The sequence below is a fragment of the Vombatus ursinus genome, unplaced genomic scaffold (assembly GCF_900497805.2).
Source record: "Vombatus ursinus unplaced genomic scaffold, bare-nosed wombat genome assembly UNPS02014778.1, whole genome shotgun sequence".
NCBI lineage: Eukaryota > Metazoa > Chordata > Mammalia > Diprotodontia > Vombatidae > Vombatus > Vombatus ursinus.
Genome location: NW_020954556.1, coordinates 52,324,653 through 52,344,580, shown reverse-complemented (window position 1 = coordinate 52,344,580; position 19,928 = coordinate 52,324,653). Strand labels below are relative to the sequence as shown.

The 19,928-nt window shown below is 36.0% G+C and overlaps 1 protein-coding gene and 1 pseudogene across 2 annotated transcripts in view; both read left to right on the top strand.

The window, feature by feature from the left end:
- Positions 1 to 19,928, top strand: part of MTA3 (metastasis associated 1 family member 3) — a 206,790-nt gene that overhangs the window by 150,620 nt on the left and 36,242 nt on the right. For both annotated transcript variants that reach the window (XM_027865082.1, XM_027865081.1), the window contains exons 9-11: positions 3,595 to 3,783; positions 16,273 to 16,347; positions 17,587 to 17,645. In XM_027865082.1, coding sequence (XP_027720883.1) covers positions 3,595 to 3,783; positions 16,273 to 16,347; positions 17,587 to 17,645 — 323 coding nt within the window. The remainder of the gene's footprint in view (positions 1 to 3,594; positions 3,784 to 16,272; positions 16,348 to 17,586; positions 17,646 to 19,928) is intronic.
- Positions 4,753 to 5,525, top strand: LOC114045231 (annotated as a pseudogene).

The window sequence follows — 19,928 nt, the reverse complement described above, 5'->3', positions numbered from 1 at the left end:
CTGTGGGCCAGAAGCTCAGAAAGTAGCTGCCGCCCCAAGGAATGGGGCTGGGACCCCACGCTCCTCTCTTACCACCATAGAAACAAATTTTTCCCACTGACCTTTTAAGTTGTCTTTGACATTCCTGGGTTAAGAAGTCTGGAAACTGCCACAGCTGCCTGCGATTCAGTCCTCTGAGGCCTGTTCCAGGTTCACTGTGGCCTGTGTGCCCACGCTGAACTGCGCTCCTCTCCCAGCCCGCGATACACCTTTGCAATCAACCATCCAGGCTGTCTTTGGCTGGAAATTTGTTTCACTCTGTCTTTTTGTGGGTTCTGCTGCTTTAGAATTTGTTTAGAGCCATTTTTTATAGGTATTTGGAGGGGTTTGGGGGAGAGCTCAAGCAAGTCACTGCTTTTACTCCGCCATCTTGGCTCTACCCACCACACAATTTTTTCTTTCACCTCAATTTTCAGTTATAATCAATGAGTTTCCCCAACATTTTGAAGGAAATAAAGATTGGTAGGAATTTATAATTATATAAAGAAAAGTTGGTATGTCAGATTTTCATAAATTATAACCTAAACTTATATAGTTTTTTTAAAAACACTCATTTAGTCAGACTACATTCCAAAATATTTTACTGTGGCTTTAATAACATAATTCCATTGGTAAAAATAGGCGAATCAGTTTTGAGGTGTTTCATGGAGTAAATACTTGTCAATTTACTCTAATAATTATGGAAAGAATGGGGGAGAAAATGAATTTTTTTCTAGAAGGGGCAGTTAATTTTATTTTCTAAGAAACTTTAGTTTTTTTTTAAACTTTTTTTCAGTTAAAGAACACATTTCATTATACACATAATTGCTATAAACAAACCACTTGTCATATTTTGAATATATGGACATCTCAAAATCAGAATATGTAGGTGATAACATGCACCTGGTAATTTCTAAAACCTACATTTTGTGAGGTTTGGCCAAAGATTTAGCTAATCTTTGAGTTTAAAAAGAACAAGAGAAGATTTCAAATCACTATGGCAGTAGATTCTGGGCAGAAAAATAATAATATTCCTACTTGAAAAATTAAACCATTATTACCTAAAGAATACAAGCTAATTTTTATTTTCACACAGGTGAGTAGATATCAATAGCCAAGTTAAAAACACTGACCATTGTTCTTCACATGGCAAAATAATTAGCAAACTCTTGGAAGCATTTTATATTATTTTGTGTGGAAAGTGAACGGGTTGGTCATAATACACCCTTCATTAATGCAGTTACTTCCTATGAGTAAATGAAACTATGTTTACCTTTGAATTTCACACATTTTATTTAACCATCAAGCTTCCAAGACTAAGTAAAAATATTCCTGTCCCTATAATTAGGTGAAATTTAAGAGAAGAAAACATAAAGTATAAGCAGTCCTAAATCACAATTTATTTTTTCCTAGTACTTGATTTTTATATGTATATTTCTCTACATATGTAAAAATCAGCTGTTCTGTTGACTCATTCACTCATACATAGGCATATCTTTCTTCTTGGCTTCTCCATATCCTCCCCCATCCCTGAATGTTAAGGAACTTTCAAAAATAAAAAGAAATGACACTTTTCTTTTCACATTTCATTATAGTCTTTATTATTATTATTATTATAGTTATGCCAGTCATTTCTCCATAATACTTCTCTCTTCCCCCAGTCACACACTCCATTGTAACACAGGAAACCAGTTAGCAAAATTAGAAGACATGTATGTACTGTATTCCAGGAATGTACTAAAGTCCCCATTTCTCTAAATTGAACTGAGAAATAAATACGTCATCTTCAGTTTTTTGAAACTGAGATTGTTCAATTAGTGCTCAGCTGCCTTTTAGTATCATTCTTATTCACAATTTTTTTGGGGCATTGTATTTAATATTTTCCTGGTTTTGCTTCACTCAGCATCCATTTATACAATTCTTCCCCACACAGTTCTGAATTCCTCATATGCATAATTTTTTAGGACATACTAATATTTCATTACATCAGTTCAGCCACTTCTTAATTAATGAGCATCCACTTGTTCACTAGTGTTTTGCTACCACAAAAACTGCTGCTATAAATATTTTGTTGCATATGGAATCATTCCTTCTGTCTTTGACTTTCTTGGTACATATGATCAGCACCAGAATCACTGGGCCCAAAGCATATAAACAGTTTAGTTGCTTTTTTTTCCCCATATAATTCCAAGTTTTCCAGAAAGTTTCCACTAATAATGTATTAGTGGAGCTTTCTTCCCAGAGCCCGTACAGTGCGTAACTCAACTTAAGAAACGACAAGAGAAAACTTCAAATAAACAAAGACTTTTAAAAGGTATTTGTAAGAGAGCTTTTTTATTTTGGCTTTGACAGACTATTTAAAAAAAAAAAGTTAATTGAGCTATGTCCTATGTTGGCAAGGATTTATTTATTCTGCTGAGCCATAATCTTATTTATTTTGAATGCTCAATTATTCATGAATGGGATATTCCTTCCAGCAGAGAAGTACAGATTATAATCCATCTAAGTCTACCTATGTTACGTGCTTCTTATGCATGTTGATTTTGAATGACCCCTCCCCCCCCAACGCTGATCTATGGTAGAGTGTTATTTTCCATGCCTGGGAGTCAGGGTATACTACAACCTCTGAAGAATCATGTGTGATTCCCAGAGGACAGTGAAAAGGCTTATGATCGCCATGAGCAGGCCGCAATAATTTAGAAACGAGGAATTAAGAAGAGCCAAGGTAATGGAATAAGAGACATATATGAGAGAAAAAAGAAGATGGGCCACTCATACGGGAAGGACACGTGATAACAGATAGCCTATGTTCTTCACTGTTACCCTTGGATATTGGGAGAATGCACGGCCTTCCCCCTACCTTCCAGCATTTTGAGAGGAAATGGATTAGTGCACATGGATGGGTTACATGGTATTTCATACAAGGGCATTTCCCCCATTGAACAGATTAATTTGATTACATATAGGGTTGATTAGCCTCTATTGTGATTGGCTATCCTACATTCATTTGTTTGTGTAACATAACTAATTCAGCTTATTATAAACATTTAATAGTTTATGTTACTGAAAACGGATAATTAGTCTTCTTCATTTCCTGTAAGTTACCTTTACATTCATGATTTTAAAAATGTTGTACTGTAATTCCAAAAGACTGATGAAGAAAAATGCTATCCACTTCCAGAGAAGGAATCTGGATGCAGATTAAAGCATACTGTTTTTTACTTGTTTTGTGATTTTTGGGAGGAAAGGGTGTCTTTGTTTTCTTTCACAACATGACTGATAAGGAAATATGTTTTACATGATGGCAAATGTATAATCTAAATCTATATATATAATTTGCCTTCTCAGTGAGGAGGGAGAGAATGTGGAACTCACAATTTAAAAAAAAAAGAATGTTAAAATTGTTTTAACTGGAAAAAAATAAATATTTTTGAACTCAAAAATTCTGCGCTGGATACATTATTGTTGATTTACTTTGTCATTGTGAACATTGTGAACCTTAGTTACTTTTGATATTTATTAATAATTAATTCTGATCTTCTGACCTCTCTTGTCTCTTTTTCTTATTCTCTTTAGTTCCATGCTATGGACACATTATACAGACACAGCTATGATTTGAGCAGTGCAATTAGTGTTCTGGTACCACTTGGAGGACCTGTTTTATGTAGAGATGAAATGGAAGAATGGTCTGCTTCTGAAGCTAGCCTGTTTGAAGAGGCTTTGGAGAAATATGGAAAAGACTTCAATGATATACGTCAGGACTTTGTAAGTAGAAAATTGCAGGGCCTTTTTTATGATTAAAAGTCGTGGTGTGAGCACTGCATTTCACATGTGAGTATTTTTAAAGCATTTATCTACAAAGCTCATGTTTTAACTGTTATCTTTCAGCTATGCTATGAAAATTAGTCTATCAGGATGTGAATAACAGTTTGATTATGTCTCTTATCTAAAGTAGTTATGCCCATTTTAAGGGAATGACTGCTTTAATAATAAATAAGACTAGGAGTCTGGAGGTCCTTGAGTTCTAATACTAGTTTCAATATAGATTCTCTGTGTGCCTTTGAGCAAAGTCTTAAACTTAGTACCTCCTAATTATCCAGCTATAAAAATTAGGATATGACTCGACTTTCTTCATATTTTCTGTATTGTAATATCTTTCAGCTGTTCAGTCATGTGAATTTTATCTCATGATTAATACATCATAGTATTATTCTGATAGTTTGATAGCATGGCTGTTCTGATACATCATCTCATTTAGAGTCATACTGTCAGAGAATTTTTAGCTAGAATGGATCTTAGGAAGGTGTCATTTAGTCCATCCCCTCATTTCACATATGAGGAAGCAGACTCAGGGGTGAGGAAACTGCAGCCTCAAGGCCACATGTGGCCTTCTACGTCCTTGGGTGCAGCTTTTTGACTGAGTCCAAGTTTTACAGAACAAGTCCTTTTATTAAGGGGATTGTTCTGTGAAGTTTGGATTCAGTCAAAGGGCTGCACTTGAGGACCTAGAGGGCCACATGTGGCCTTGAGGCCTCAGGTCCCCTCCCTACCTCCAGAATTCATGTAGGTACTTGTGTGACTCTTTCTGCTGTTCTTTAGGTATAGCAACTACTGCCTTATAAAATTTTGACATTTTGTGCTGCTATATTTTAAACTGTTACTTAGAAACCAGAGGTTCTCATTTGAGACTTAGAAGAAGCTTCCACCTTCTTTCTCTCTATCGCTTTGGCCTCTTCCGTTCGGTGGATTGCCTGTAAGCGCAGGCTGTGGTGTAAAGATGGCTAAGTCTAAGAACCATACCACCCATAACCAATCACGAAAATGGCACAGAAATGGCATCAAGAAACCTAGGTCACAGAGATAGGAGTCTCTGAAAGGGGTTGACCCCAAGTTTCTAAGAAATATGCACTTTGCCAAGAAACACAACAAGAAGGGGCTGAAGAAGATGCAGGCCAACAACGCCAAAGCCATCAAAGCACGAGCAGAGGCCATCAAGGCCCTGAGCACCAAGGCCTCCAAGGCCAAGCTTCTCAGGCCCAAGATTCCCAAGGCCAGTGCCCTGCGTGCTGGCCATAAGATAGCCACCAAGCATCCAGGCCCTAGAGTCGCCATCAAACGGCCAGGCTCCAGGATCACAAAGCCTGACTCTGACGTTGCCAGAACCACTGACCCCAAGGCTGCCAAGTCTGCCGCCAAGGTCAGTAAGTCTGATGCCAAGGCTACCAAATCTGGCCCCAAACCCAGCAAATCTGACGCCAGGGTCACCAAGTCCGATCCCAAGGCAGCCAAGTCTGATTCTAAGGCCACAAAGCCCAGTGATTCCAAGGCTGCTAAGCCTGCTGAGTCCAAACCCAAAATGCTGGGGCTAAAGATGCTAGTCCCAAGCCTTCAAAAGAGATGCTTTAGGACAGAAGGACTTGTTGAAACCCTAAACTACCAGTTTTTCCCAGTCAGGGTATGATTATTCTATTCACTATTTTGTACAAATAAAGAAAATGGTGAGTCATTAAAAAAAAAAAAGCTTCCAAGAGTAGCCTATCAGTTTTATTTCAGTTGTTTAAAACTGAACTATATTTTCAATTTACATATTATTGTATATTCAATGTGATTTTTCTGGAGGGACAGTGACTACATTGTTTCTTGACCATATATACTGCCTCTGCAATCACAAAAAATAATTCCCATGTTCATATACTACTTACCCCCAAGAGGCACTTCCATAAGAGGTAGAGCTACTATACATTTTTAGCAAGAGACTAGTTGTGATAATTCTTTTCTTACGAAGTTAATCTAAAATGTCATTAATAATGAGGAAAAAAAGAGAAACCTTCCTATTGTAGTGAAATTGAAATTCATTAAATAACATGGGTATACTTATAATTTTAACTTGCTAATTACTCCTCCAGTTAGTTTCTCACTGGTCAGTCTCTCAGCTGTATACTCTCTCTGTGAGTTTAGTACCTCTCTCATGTTTGATAATCATCTCTTCCCTTTCGCATCTGTCTATCTTCTTATCTTTTGAAACATAGTTAATCCTTTTTCTAGATTAAAAGTCCTGACAATAATGAGACAACATACAAAAATTTGTGGGAGGCAGAGGAAATTTTATATCTCTAAATGCTTATATCAGTAAAATAGAGAAAGAGCAGATTTAAGCATGCAACTGAAAAAGATAGAAAAAACAAATTAAAAATTCCCAATTAAACACCAAATTAGAAATCCTGAAAATGAAAGGAGAGATTAATAAAATTGAAAGTAAGAAAACTATTGAGCTGATAAATAAAACTAAAAGCTGGTTTTTATGAAAAAACCCAACAAAATAGATAAACCTTTGGTTAATTTGATTAGATTAAAAATCCTTCTCTTGTATAAACAAATAGTAGATTCAGATTCAGTCCTAGTTAGTGTATTTTGCCCACATGGTGTTTATATATGTGTACATTGGGAACAAATTCATAGGTGGTTGAGCATCTTGACTTTGTAGGTATCTATCAAAATTTTAAGCTACTTGAGAAGCTTGGAACTCTACCCTGGTGACTGGTGGGGGAGGGCTGTGCTGTTCTCATGTATCCACAAACTTTGCTGCTTTTCCTTTTTTTTCTTTTTTCAATTCCCCCTTTGTGTGTATTTGAGAGTTTAATTTAGTACTTTTTGGAGCAGATTCATGAACACTTTTAGGAGTACTTGCCTTCTTTCAGGGGAATATAAACTTGTTGCCATTGCACTTATCATTTTTTCATCTATTTGTGTATACTCACAAATGTGTGCAATTGTCAGTAGGAAAGTGAAAAGAAGTTACTATTAAAATGCTTGAAATCATGAAAGTTAAATGTACAAATATTGAGAATTAACTGTATATTAATTGCGTGTAGAATAAAGTCTAATTTCCTCAACCATAGTTACTATTAAAATGCTTCAAATCATGTAAGTTAAATGTGCATTTATTGAGGATTTATGTGAATTGCATACAGAATAAAGTCTGATTTCCTGAACCATTAAAAACTCTCCATGATCTGCCTTCAGCCTTCTTTTTTAGCTTTATGATGCTACTTTCTGAATACTATTTCACATAACTCTACATACCAGGTAGATAACTAAGATTACTCTTAGTTTTACGTGAAAGAAACTTAACTAGAGATGTGAAAGAAACAAGCTGTCACAAATGGTATTTGCAGTAGTTCAGCAAATAGCTACTTATCCAGTGTGAGGTAAGGCTGGAAAACTAGGTTGGAGCCAGCTTATGAAAGTTTATAGATGGCAGACTGGTGAGTTCATACTTTATTCTAGACGCAATGAGGAACCACTCAAGATTTTTGAACAGGGCAGTGATGTGGTTAACTCTCTGCCTTAGGAAGGTTATTTTGATCACCATGTACAGGATGAATAGCAGTGAGAAGAGAACAAAGCAGGGGAACAATCATGAAGATATCGCCATAGTCCAGAGGCAAGGCCTGGACTAGGTGGCGGCTATGGGGATGCAGAGAAGGACTGATACAATTTGGAAACTGATTGGATTTGGTTAAGGCGAAAGATTATAGGATCATAGATTTAGAGTTGGGAAGGCACTTTAAAGATCATCTAGTTCAACCCCCTTATTTTACATGTACACATATGTATATATACATATGGATATGTGTGGATGAAGAGAAGTTAAGACACTTGATCAAGATCATATTGATGTTGTTCAGTTGTTTTCAGTTGTACCTGACTCTTCATGGACCCCATTTAGGATTCTCTTGGCAAAGATACCGGTTTGTCATTTCCTTCTTCATTTTACAGGTGAGGAAACTGAGGCAAAAAGGGTTAAGTGACTTGCCCAGGGTCATGCAGCCGGTAAGCGTTTGAGGCCAGATTTGAACGCACAAAGAAGAGTCATCCTGACTTCAGGCCCCAGCACTCTACCCCTTGTGCCACTTAGAGGCCCTGATGCTAAGTAGCAGAGCTACAATATGAAAATGACTTCAAAGTTACAAACCTTGTTGGCTCTAGTGAAGGCAAGGAGACTTCAAAAGAAATATACAAATTTAGCAGAGAGGAAGATAACCGATTATATTTTGTACTTGATGTCTTTGTGATGCAGATGTGACAACTATGAGTAGATGCCCATAACGTAGTCTTGAATGACGCAGGATTGGAATTCAGGAGAGAAATTAGGTCTGTATCTATAGCTTTAAGAATCATCTGCATAGAGGCAGCTAGGTGATGCAGTGAATAGATCACTGGCCCTGAGTTTAAATCTGGCCTCAGACACTTAGGAACTGTGGGACCCTGGGCAAGTCAATTAACTCGATTGCCTCTCCCCCCTCCCCCACATACACACAAAAAAGTATCATTTGCATAGAGATGGTTCTTGAGCCCATAGTTACTGATAAACGTGACCAAGGAAGAGAGTATCAAGATGAAAAGGGCCTATGACAGAAAACCCACCTTAAAGCACCTCAAGATTATGATTCAGCAGAAGAAATTTCAGTAGTGTTCAGATTGTGAGGGTTTAAATAGTGTGAGGGAAATTATGGAAGGAGAAAGAATCCAAGAATGGAGGAGGTTAGTGTCTAAAACATGGAAGCATATAGAAGTTGTTGTGGGAAACTCCCACAGGAGGTTAGGAGAGGGTGACCTTAGCAAAGGGAGAGTCTGCTTCTTTCTCAGAGAATGAAATAAAACCTCTACCATGTATGAAGGGGAGAAAAGTTGAAAGGATGATTTCCATGTTCATTTGTTATAGTTAATGCAACATTGAGATAAGGCTGGTGGATTGAGGGCCCGTATTGGAGTCAGGAAGTCCTTGTCTGAAGTCTTTATTCCAAAGCATACTAGCTGTGTGACTTCTCAGTGTCCCAGGAAACTCTCTTAAGATAATTTACAGGATATCTGGTGGAGGAAATGTCCGTACTGGGGAACTTCCAGAATGATGAAATCACAGACCTGGATCTCTTTTCCCCTATATTCTACCCTCTGTCCAACTCTGGAACATTTATCATGGTAATGCAATATAACAACATTGCTTGCTTGTCTAAATTGTTGTAATTGATAAAAATTACTCTTCAGAACCATCGTTAGCTTTCTCATGAAGAGAAGCAATCTGCTTAATTTCTGCAAAGTGCTGGAAAAGATATTTAGAGCTTCTTTTGGAAATATTATTTTCAGAACTTAACCTAGTTTCAGTTCTTTTCAACTCATATCAAATATTTGTGTTTGGAAGACCATGTAAATTTTTCTGTTGTATCCTGTCAATTGTAATTTATTAAATGGCAAACTTTCTATTGTACAATTTTATATAAATTTAGTATTTTCCCTTTTCTGCATCTCCCTAAACACACTCTGTCATTTTAACATGTGTGCTTCTAGAGGAAGTAACAAACACATTTTTTCTTTCGTAATAAACCCACTTAATGAAGGAATCTGAGGTTTAATTCAGAGTGTAGGCTACTCAACTTTGTTTTAAGGGTGAGCTTAGTGATTTTTTTCTCAACATTGTGAATATAGATAACAATTTGTAAAAGGTTTATAATGTATTTTATAAAATTGTCTTTAAAAAAGTAAAGTCTAAATATGTATGCCTGCAAATTTAGTGTGTAGACTTTATAGGTACACAAATGTGTAGATACTATACCTTTAGCTAGCTTTACTTTAAAATCAGCTCTAGGAAATTATTTGTTAGTGTTTGAGATTGTTTCCGTCTTGCTTACTGCGGAGACTGTGATATAATCCTCTACCATATTAAAATCAGACACTTAGCCAGTGAGCAAACAGGAACATAACATTTCTCTTGGGTGTGTGTAAATGTCCTTTTTCTTGATCTGAGAGTCTGAGAGATTTCTGTACCTTGATCACCAGATTAAGACTTAAATTTTTTGATAACTTTTAACATAATTATTTGCATATATTATGTATTAGTTTGGGTACTAGAAGAATTTAAGAGTTGAACCTTACTGTGAGAGCAGTTTTCTAAGGAAATGAAGGATAATCAGATGGAATAACTAGGTTGTATTTTATAATTCTTAATAGCTTCTCTTTTAATTGCTATTTTTTGTTTTCTTAGGTTAAAATATGAATGACTTATCAAAATGAGATTATTAAATTTGAATAACAAAGCATAGTAATTAACCATGGAAATTAAAGATGTTGGTGTTGCTGAATTTGTTGATCCGTTGAAAAGACTTTTTACATGTTATAAATTTATAGGCAGAGCAGCTAAGAGTAAATAACTCTAAGCAGCAATAACTCAATGTAAAATGAACACAATTAAAATCATTATTGTAACTGTTTTGATAAATTCAGACAATAAATAACATAAGCAAAAACCATAATGAACTGACTTAGTCCAGTGCAGTGGTTTGGGAACTTAGAGGGAGCTTTACAGAAAAATTAGACCCAGTCATTTAATACTGAATGCATGGGATCTTTATTTGGAGTGTTTCCACTCCCACAGGGAAAGTCTGTTTGATTTAAATTGGACTTTGGAAGGAAAGTAGTAATAAAGCCAACAAGAGGAGACTGCTAGGGCAGTACCCACCTGCCACGCTAGGGCAGCATGCAGGAGATAGAACAAGGGCACATGCCATTAAGTTGTCCCATTTACTAGACACATCATTATAACAAGCTCTTACCCATCTTCCAAGTTTGGTGGGTAGGACTCCTAGGTTTATCATCGTTCAGTATAGCAATATATACCAGGGATGTTGAAATGGGCTAAACGTTTTATGATGAGTGGTTAGGTTTTTTATTAGGAAATCGGAAGTTTCTAGCCTTGAGAAATATATAGATGATTCTAGAAAAGAGAAAAAATAGCAGGCATGTGCCTTGAGCAGGTAGCTTGTCACAGGAAATCCCAGCCCCAGAAAACTGGAGAGGTTTTATGGATTAACATAAGAACAGGCTTTGACAAAAGAATGTAAAGTTCACGTTGAAAATGTGGACTGTAGAAATGAAAGTAGCATGATTACTATTAGAGGTAACACATAACTTGTGTTGTACCTAAGTCTCTGCTAAAAGGGAAAAGGGCTATCAGCACTCTTGGCAACAGGACAGCTTTATTTAACCCAACAACTACAAATAAAGTAAGGATCTCATTTTTGTTGTCATTCAGTCGTGTCCAATTCTTTGTGACCCCAGTTTTCTTAGGGTTTTCTTAGCAAAGATACTAGTATGGTTTGCCATTTCCTTCTCCAGCTTACTTTACAGATGAGGAAACTGAGGCAAACAGAGTTAAGTGTGTTGTCCAGGGTCCCACAGCTAGTAAGTGTCTGAGGCCAGATTTGAACTCGAGTTTTCCTAACTCTAGATGCAGTGCTCTATGTACTACACTATCTAGCTGCCCCAAGGATCTCATACCTGTTCCCAAAATGTAGCCAAGACAACATTCCTTCCCTTTCTAGTAAGTCCTAACTTCACAGAAACTTAAATCATCTTCCAGACTTAAAGTACTACTTGCTCCAAGCCCCAAATCCAACAAATACATACCGTACAATGGGAAAGAAGTCAGGGTTAGTAAGGAGTCAAGCAGTCCTCCCTATTGGTGAACCTCCATTCTTCCAAACTTATTCTTCTGAACTCTTCTGGATGGAAATTCCTCCTTTTCCTCTAACAAGAGGAGGTGAGGAGAAGCATTTAGGTTGCCAAAGAATCAAACAGCATACAGATCTTGTTATCTTTCTTCCTATTCCCTAGACTTGGACTTATTCAAACTTCAAGGGAAGGGCAAGGTCCTGATTTGCTCCTTTTTAGTGTGGCTCTGTCCATTGCTGCTCCTTGTCTCTGCTTTAATCCAAGAGCTCCTCACTGCTCCCTGCAGACATCTCTCACAGAGGATGGTTCCTTGGATGTCCCTGTGGACATACATTTTCCCTTCTAGAAAACCAAATCTCTATCTCTGTATATCCACTCTCTTTCTTATCCTTATTCCTTTCCAGCTATTTACCTCTTAAAGCCCATTTTGACCAGTAAAAGGTCCCTTCCTCAGTACATGTTCTTGACTTTGTTGGACAGTAGACTACTGTTGTTGTTTCTGTGTCTTAATTACCTTATTTCTTCCACTGATCCAATCTTCCTTCCTGCCTTCCTCCCTCCCTCCCTCCCTTCCTCTCTCTCTCTCTCTCTCTCTCTCTCTCTCTCTCTCTCTCTCTCTCTCTCTCTCTCTCTATCTTTCATCCAGTGACAGGAAGTTTTAATAAAATTTACTTTTTTTGCATGCCCTTTGGTCCAGAGCTCTCACTGTAGAAAACCAGGAACAGTAGATGCTCATCAACTGGAGCAAAAGTCAAAATGAAATGAAAGCCCCTGTGCTTTGCAAACTTCCTTTAGCTGCTAATCAGTGTGTGGACAAGGCATTGTTTTGGGGTATGCAAATATGGGCTACATTACATGTATGTAATGTGATAAAACTGTACCATACAACTTGATGAATATGAGGAATTCAGAGAAGCATGGAAAGATTTGTATGACCTGATGAAAAGGGAATTAAACAGGTCCAGCAAAAAATATACACAGTGTACTATAGCAAATAGTAAATTGAAAGGACAAAAACACAAAACTGAATTACCTCCCTCTTTCCCTACTTGCAGAGGTAGGGACTGTAAGTATGATATACTGTATAAATAACCAGATATAATAAATGTAGTATTTGTTTTTGATGAACATTTTTCTTTTTTAAAATTTGTTACAAAGGATGACTTTTTGAATAGGGAAGTAGTTACATATTTAGATATTTATATATATTTAGAAGAAATATAAAAACAAAGATATTAATAAAATTTAAAATAAAGTTTTAATAGCTGAAGAAATCTTAATATTTAACATCAATAAAACTAGTCAAATTTGCCATACATCTCCTTGTTAATTTCATTACTTTAATTGATGGTTTTCTTGATTTTCTGAGGTGATGGTAGGAAGAACAAGGAAGGACCTTTTGCTCTGCCATCTTGCCAGAAGTCTTTAACCATTTTATTTGACCACAGTTTTGTTACCTTCTCACTCATTTTTTAAAACAGAATCATATATTGTTCTTTTGACTCTGCTTTCTTTACTCTGCATCAGTTCATACAAATCTTCCCATGTTTTTCTGAATTCATAATATTCTTTTACTGTACATTTCAGTCACAGTCACGACCGGTGTGTTCAGCTGTTCTCTAATTATTCTCATATATTGTTGTTTTTGCTATAAGTATTTAGTTCTTGTTTTCAATAGCCTAAGTGAATAAAAAAAAACTTTTCATAAGCACTTATGACGTACCAGATAATATGCTAAGTACTAGGAGCACAAGCACAAAAAAGCAAAACAGTCCCTTCCTGAAAGAAGCTTGCATTGTAATGATGGAAGACAGTACATAAAGGAGAGTTAGAAAAGGGGGAGAGAGACAGAGAGAGAGAGAGAGAAAAACTTATCTATTAAAGGCTAGAGTCCCTGGGTCAGAATCCAGATTCCTGTGGAAAAGGATAATGATGATACCCAGGGTGCACCAGGTAGCATGTTTTAAGAAGAGGTTTAGAATACCTGGGGTTATGATCCCAGAAATAAGATCTCTGGGTCAAGGTTTGAAGAGTTCAGTAACTTTTCTTTCATAAATACAAGTTATTTTCCAGAATTGTTGAATTCATTGCTGAACCAGCAATGAATAAGCCAGCGTATTTTCCCACAGTCTCACCAAAAATGAGTTTTCTCATCTTTTACCATTTTTGCTAATAGGGGTGCAAAAGTATAGTCTCAGGGTTGTTTTAATTTATGTTTCTCTGAAGTTGTTTGTTCCAGTGTGTTTAAAGTCTTAAGTTTGGAAACTTGTTCATCTTGCATTATCTCATGACTACTAAAATATTTTAGGTTTACTAAATTTTAGGTTACTTTCCCCATATATTTATCTGGTACCTGTATACTAGGGCACACTAATTCGCTTTTTATTGGTATACTCTGTTACTGTATGTCACACTTCCAGGCCAAGGAACCTTCCTACAAAGTACACGTGCACACCAAATATGATTAAGCAAAACCTAAGAGTATAATTGGCAATCCTCCCCGGTTTGCTTGAGGAAATTGCCAGGTGTAATGGGGAGGTATAAGAGACAGTGAGGTGTTATGGAGGAGTAAGGAGGGAGCCCATTCATGTTCTTTGATATTCTTTTGGGAGTGAAGTTCTTCAGTCACTTCTTGATAGAAGTATAAAGTGTTAGTCATTAGCCAAAAACTTACCCAATAGGAGATACCACACCCAATTAAAAAAAAAAATCAGTCCCATAGGGTCCACATGGAATATCAAGAGAATTAGCCCTGGCAGGCAGAAGTTGAGTTATAGGTAAGAGCTGACCCAGGGAGCCCAGCTAAGAGATCTATTCAACAAGATCCGTGGAGAGCAGAATGAGGACAGAACAGAAAGATACTGAGACCCTGTAGACCAGAAGTGTGAGTTGCCTTAGCTGCCTGTGTCCCTTTGTCCCTGTGAACTCTGGTGTATGCCCATACTTTCCACTGACACAATCTATATTTGGAAGGAGTACACGCTAGGTTTATGGAAAGAATGCTTTTTACTGTTGTTTATACTATGCTGTTTCAGTAAATGCCATTGCTTTGAGCTAATTGTGTCAGCTAGCTAACTTTGAACACAAGAGTTGGGAGGGCTCTTGAGCTACAGTTCTATGAGTGCAGACCTATGGAATACCTCAAACTTGGGGTAACTCAAAGGGAGTACTTACTGTACCAACATTGACTATTGTGTTTGACCCATTTGGTTGCTTCTCAATGCTGCCTTTATATTGTAGTCATTGTTGTCCTTATGGTTCTGATTTCTTTACTCTGAATCATTTCATGCAACTCTGACTATATTCCTTTAAATTCTTAATATTTTTCATTCATGTCACCTTATAAAAGTTGTTACAACTGTTAGTGTTACAAACCTAATAGAAGAGAAATAGTCTAACAAATTTCTAGTACTTTACAATACTGGGAGAAATGTTGAATTTAATTCTATAAAACCACAAAGCTCTATTCCCCTTGAAAAGCAGTTTATTGTTCTGAAATGACCATGGTTTTATGTTAATAGTTCAGAAATGGAAACTATAGAACACTTTTATTGATTAAAAAGGGGGCACATCAAATTTCTACAGGGGACAAATGAATTTGTAGATACAAAGGGACAGTACTTTGGGGATTTTAATTAGCAAAGCAAGGGAAAATGGATGTGAATTAACTTTCTTGGTGCAAGAAATTGGATATTTTACTGTGAAGTCTTTCTCCAATAATAAATAAACTAGGAACTAGGTCTTAGAGATATTGACAAATAATGTTTAAAATATTTTAGGTTTTTTGTAAAGGTCTGTACTTTGAAGTCTATCAACCTCACTAAATTAATTGTACCCTCCTTTCAGAATTGGTTCATTTGTTTTCCTATTCCATAGCTAAGGGAAAATGTCTATCTTATGGCAGTCAGTCCTTGAAATAATCAAATTTCTTCATTGAACTATGGGTACATTTTGTAGATATGTTCCTCTTCTATAGTGCATAGCTATTAAACCGAAGGATATGAGGTATATTGTATTTGAGTATTTATAGAAAATAGTAGTTTAAGTACACATCTTTCTTCCAAATTACAGCAATTATAAACGTAATGGACCAGGTTCTAATTCTCAAACTACTCTTTGATTGTAAGTCAGCATCCTTTATTCATTCAACAAGCATTTATTAAGAAAGGTGCATTACTTCTTTTTGACTACTTCTGTTGTATTTCTCAAGTGGTAGATAATCATTTCATGTGGAACTATAACATGTTTCTTAAAAGACCATATAGTTCATGTCACCAGCTTTTTATGGAACATCTGTAACACACAGAGTATTGAATATGGTGAGAGATAAAAATGAAAGGGATGTAGTCTGATATCCATTGGGTCTAATGGCTTGGATCTTGCTCAATTTCAGTTATGTTAGGAAATAGGATCATAGGATTTGGAATTGGAAGAGAATTTAGAGGTCCCATAATACATTATTCCTCTAATTTTATAAATGAAGAAATGGAGGCCCAGAGAAGTCAAGTTACTTGCCCAAGGTTAGGAACTAGCAGAGCCATGATTCGAATCTAGATTTTCAGACTCCAAATCCTCTGTTTCATAGCAAGAGGGTTGTGATTTGGTTTTCTTTAGTCTTAATTATTATAAAATGTACCTTCCCTATATAAAATTACTAGTTTTATTATTTTAAAGGAGAGGTTTTTGAGGGCATATAGTAGCTTCAGTTTTTCAGTTTTATTAAATTTTAAAATGTTTATTTTTCAGCTCCCATGGAAGTCATTGACTAGCATCATTGAATATTATTACATGTGGAAAACTACTGACAGATATGTACAACAGGTAATCCTATCATTTTGACATTAATGAATGAGGATGCTACAAAACAAAAAATTTAATTTGATTTAATGATTTTTTTTTATCCTTTGGTATTTTTACAACTGTTCATAAGTTTCAGAGGTAATTTTAATTAAACTATGTGTGTGTGTTACTAAAGAAAGCGTCACTGAGAAGGGACACTACAGGAAAATGTGATTGTTGTATCTATCACTGGAATTTCATTTTGGGCAAAAGTTAATCCTCAAAGCTCCTAAACTTTCCTTTCAGGACAAAAACCAAACCAAAAAAACCCTTGAGAAACACTTGACACATCTTGGTTTTCTCTTATCTGAATAATTATATTTGATATCAGGTCATAACAACGTGTCTTCTTTTGGTTGTCCTTTGTATTTTCTTTGCCAAAGCTCATTTGTTGTAAAAATAATTGTGACCCCAGAGGCCTATGTTTTAAGTTTTAATTTATGAATTTACTTTTACAAGCTGATCCTATGATGTGATTTCATTTCCCTTTCTTTCCTGCTCTTAGTTTATTTTTAATGTATTTGTAATTAGTCCTCGATTTGAGTTAACATTGTCATTTTCTCATTCTCTCCCCTCTAATATACTCCTCATGAGCCCAAATAAACTAATGTGATATGCAGTTTTCAACTTTTCAATTTATACCTTGAGTTTGGGGAGGTTACATCTTTCCTCCTCACCTTTCTCTACCCCCTGTAAATGTTGGTCTCATACAAAGCCTGTTTTTTGTCTGTTTTTCTTCTCCTTGAACTGTGGAGCTTAGTTTCCACCTTATATCTCTATAAGGAAAGAATTCTTTTTTAACTTTCAGAAAATCAAATAAGAAATAAAATAAGAACCATAAATTTAAAAAAGTAGAAGTCACAATTATAAAAAGATTTTCCTTGTCTTTATTTTTCATGATTTTTTTTGTGGTGCTTTTATCATTCATATGGAAATGGGATATAGTATACTTTATATCTTCATTTAAGTAATCTACTGCATTCTTAGTAATATTCTGTTGATCATTCTCTATATTGAGTTTGTGTCTTAAAATTTACTGTGTGCATTTATTTTAACAAATTTTATCTTTAAAAATAGGTACAAAAATTACTGTTTGGATATAAAGTCAAGGTAGCTTTGGCTATTGGTGCTTGGTTTAAGTACCTTGTAATTTTAAGGATAAAAGGAAATAGTAATTCTTATGCATTATATGTAAAATGTTCTTTTTTTTTTTTAATTTAGAAACGCCTAAAAGCTGCTGAAGCTGAAAGCAAATTGAAACAGGTCTATATTCCAACTTAGTAAGTAATGAAACTTTTCTTATAAGTTTAAGAGCTGGGGTCACTGCAAATTATGCCCATTCTTGCTGTTCAACCTCAATCAAATCACCAAATTTCTTTCTGCTGTAGTTTCTTCCTCAGTAAAGGGAGCCTATTTTATATTAGACTGCAAAAATGGGCTCGTAGGACAGAAAGTCAATCGGTGAGAGAAACCGAAGTAGACAAATATGAGAGGCAATGGGAGGTATGTAGTGGATTTTGCCTCATTCATAATAAAGGAGAAAATGTCAGAAAACACAACTGTGAAAGCATATGTGTATGAATTGTGTGGATTTTATTAAGTTGCTACTTCTGAAGTTTGTAAATTGAGATGTGTTTTTTTGTTGGTGGTGTAGGCTGTGCAGATTTTGCCTTAATCTTTTCATTTGCCAACCCTACTTAGAATGAATATTTTATGGATTTTGTGAAGTATTCAGAATCTGTATTTTAAGCATATAAGATGCTGTCTATCATTTTTCTCATCAACACAATGAAAATCTTCAAGACCCTAAGAGTACAAAGAGACCTTTAAGAACATCTAGTCCAACCTGTACCTGACAAAGAGTCCCTTCTACATTATTTCTAGGCTTTGTTTGAAGAATTCCAATGAGGGGGAGCCCTTGGCAAGCTGTTCCATTCCTTATAAATTTCTGATTTTTAGGAAATTTTCCCTTGTATTCATGTTAAATCTGCTTCCTTGCACTTTCCACTCATTGTTCCAAGTTCAGCTCTTTGAGGCCAAGAAGATGAAATCTTATTCTTTTTGTGTGTGACAGCTCTTCTGATACTTAAAGTGCTCTCTTCTTCCCCCTAAAACTTCTCCAGGCTAAACGTGCGCAGAACCTTTCCATGTCATGTTTTTTAATCCCTTCACCATCATTAATCACCCTCTTTTGGAAGTATTTCAACTTGTCTATGTGCTTCCTAAAAGGTAGTTCCCAGAACTGAATTCCAGTTGTGATGGCAGAGTATAATGGAATCACTATTTCCCTCATTTTGGACACTACACCTCTCCTAATGCAGTCTGAGTTTCTTAATGCAGCCTCAGAGAGCATTGACTTTTTTTGGCAGCTGTATAACCTTCTATATTCCTCAGATTGCACTCCATTTAAATCTGTATCTGGCCACACCCCTGTCCTTTACTTGTGAAGCTATTTTTGAACCCGAGTATAACAGTTTATATTTGTCTCCATTAATTTCATCTCATTTGATTCAATGCATTCTTTAGCCTGTCAATTTTTAAAATGTTATTTCCCAGTACTGCCCCCACCAAAAAAAAAAAAAACCAAAACAAAAAACAGCAACAACACACCACTTTCTCCAGTTAAGCAAAACAAAACTACAACACATTGATCATGTCTGGTAGCATATACCTCATTTCACACTTCTAGTCCATTACCTCTCTAGAAAGGGGAAATAATACTTCTTCAGTCCTGGAGATGATTCATCATTGCTTCAATTTTAATTCTGATGTCTTTTTTATTATTTTTTTCCTTTATGTTATTGAAGGCATTGTGTATAAAATTTATCTTGGTTCTGCTTGTTTTTCAGTCAGCATCAATGGGTGTAAAGTTCCCTGTTGTTCTCCGAATTCTTAATGTTCATTGTTACCTGCAGTGTAAAAATATTTGAGTGTTTTCATATGCCACAATTTGTTCAGCTATTCCCTAGTCAGTGCAGACTCACCTTTGTCTAATTTCTTGCTGCTCCAAAAATAATTGCTATAAGTCTTTTGGTTAGGTTTGAGACCTTTCCCTCTGTCTTTTGATCTCTTTGGGGTAAATGTCCAACAAAGTGTGAATAGCATAGTCTCTTTTCTATCATGATTACCAATTGTTGTCTAAAATAGTTGGATTAATTCACAGTTTGGCACCAATAGGGTATTACTCTGCTTGACTTCCCACAATCCTACCAGTATTGGTTATTTCTGTCTTTCATCATCTTTTTCAAGTAGCCAATTCGTTGGACATGAGGTAAAAATCTCACAATTCTAATTTGTAGTATGCTTATTATTATTGAATTGCCAAACAATTGTCTCTCTGGTCCTCCACTCCCTCTTGACTGAAAGCACTCCTCCTGTCCTTGAACTATGACCCAGAAGTGGGTATAGGTAGTGAAGCTGCCAAACATTGTCTGGTCCTGTGTCCAGTGCTAGCAAGCAGTCCCCTGTAGTCTCTTTCTGACCAGTTGCCAGGTCCTTTTACCATCTCTGTCTTGGGAGTTCCTGAAACTGCTTCTACTTGTTTTTGTTTTCACCACCTAATC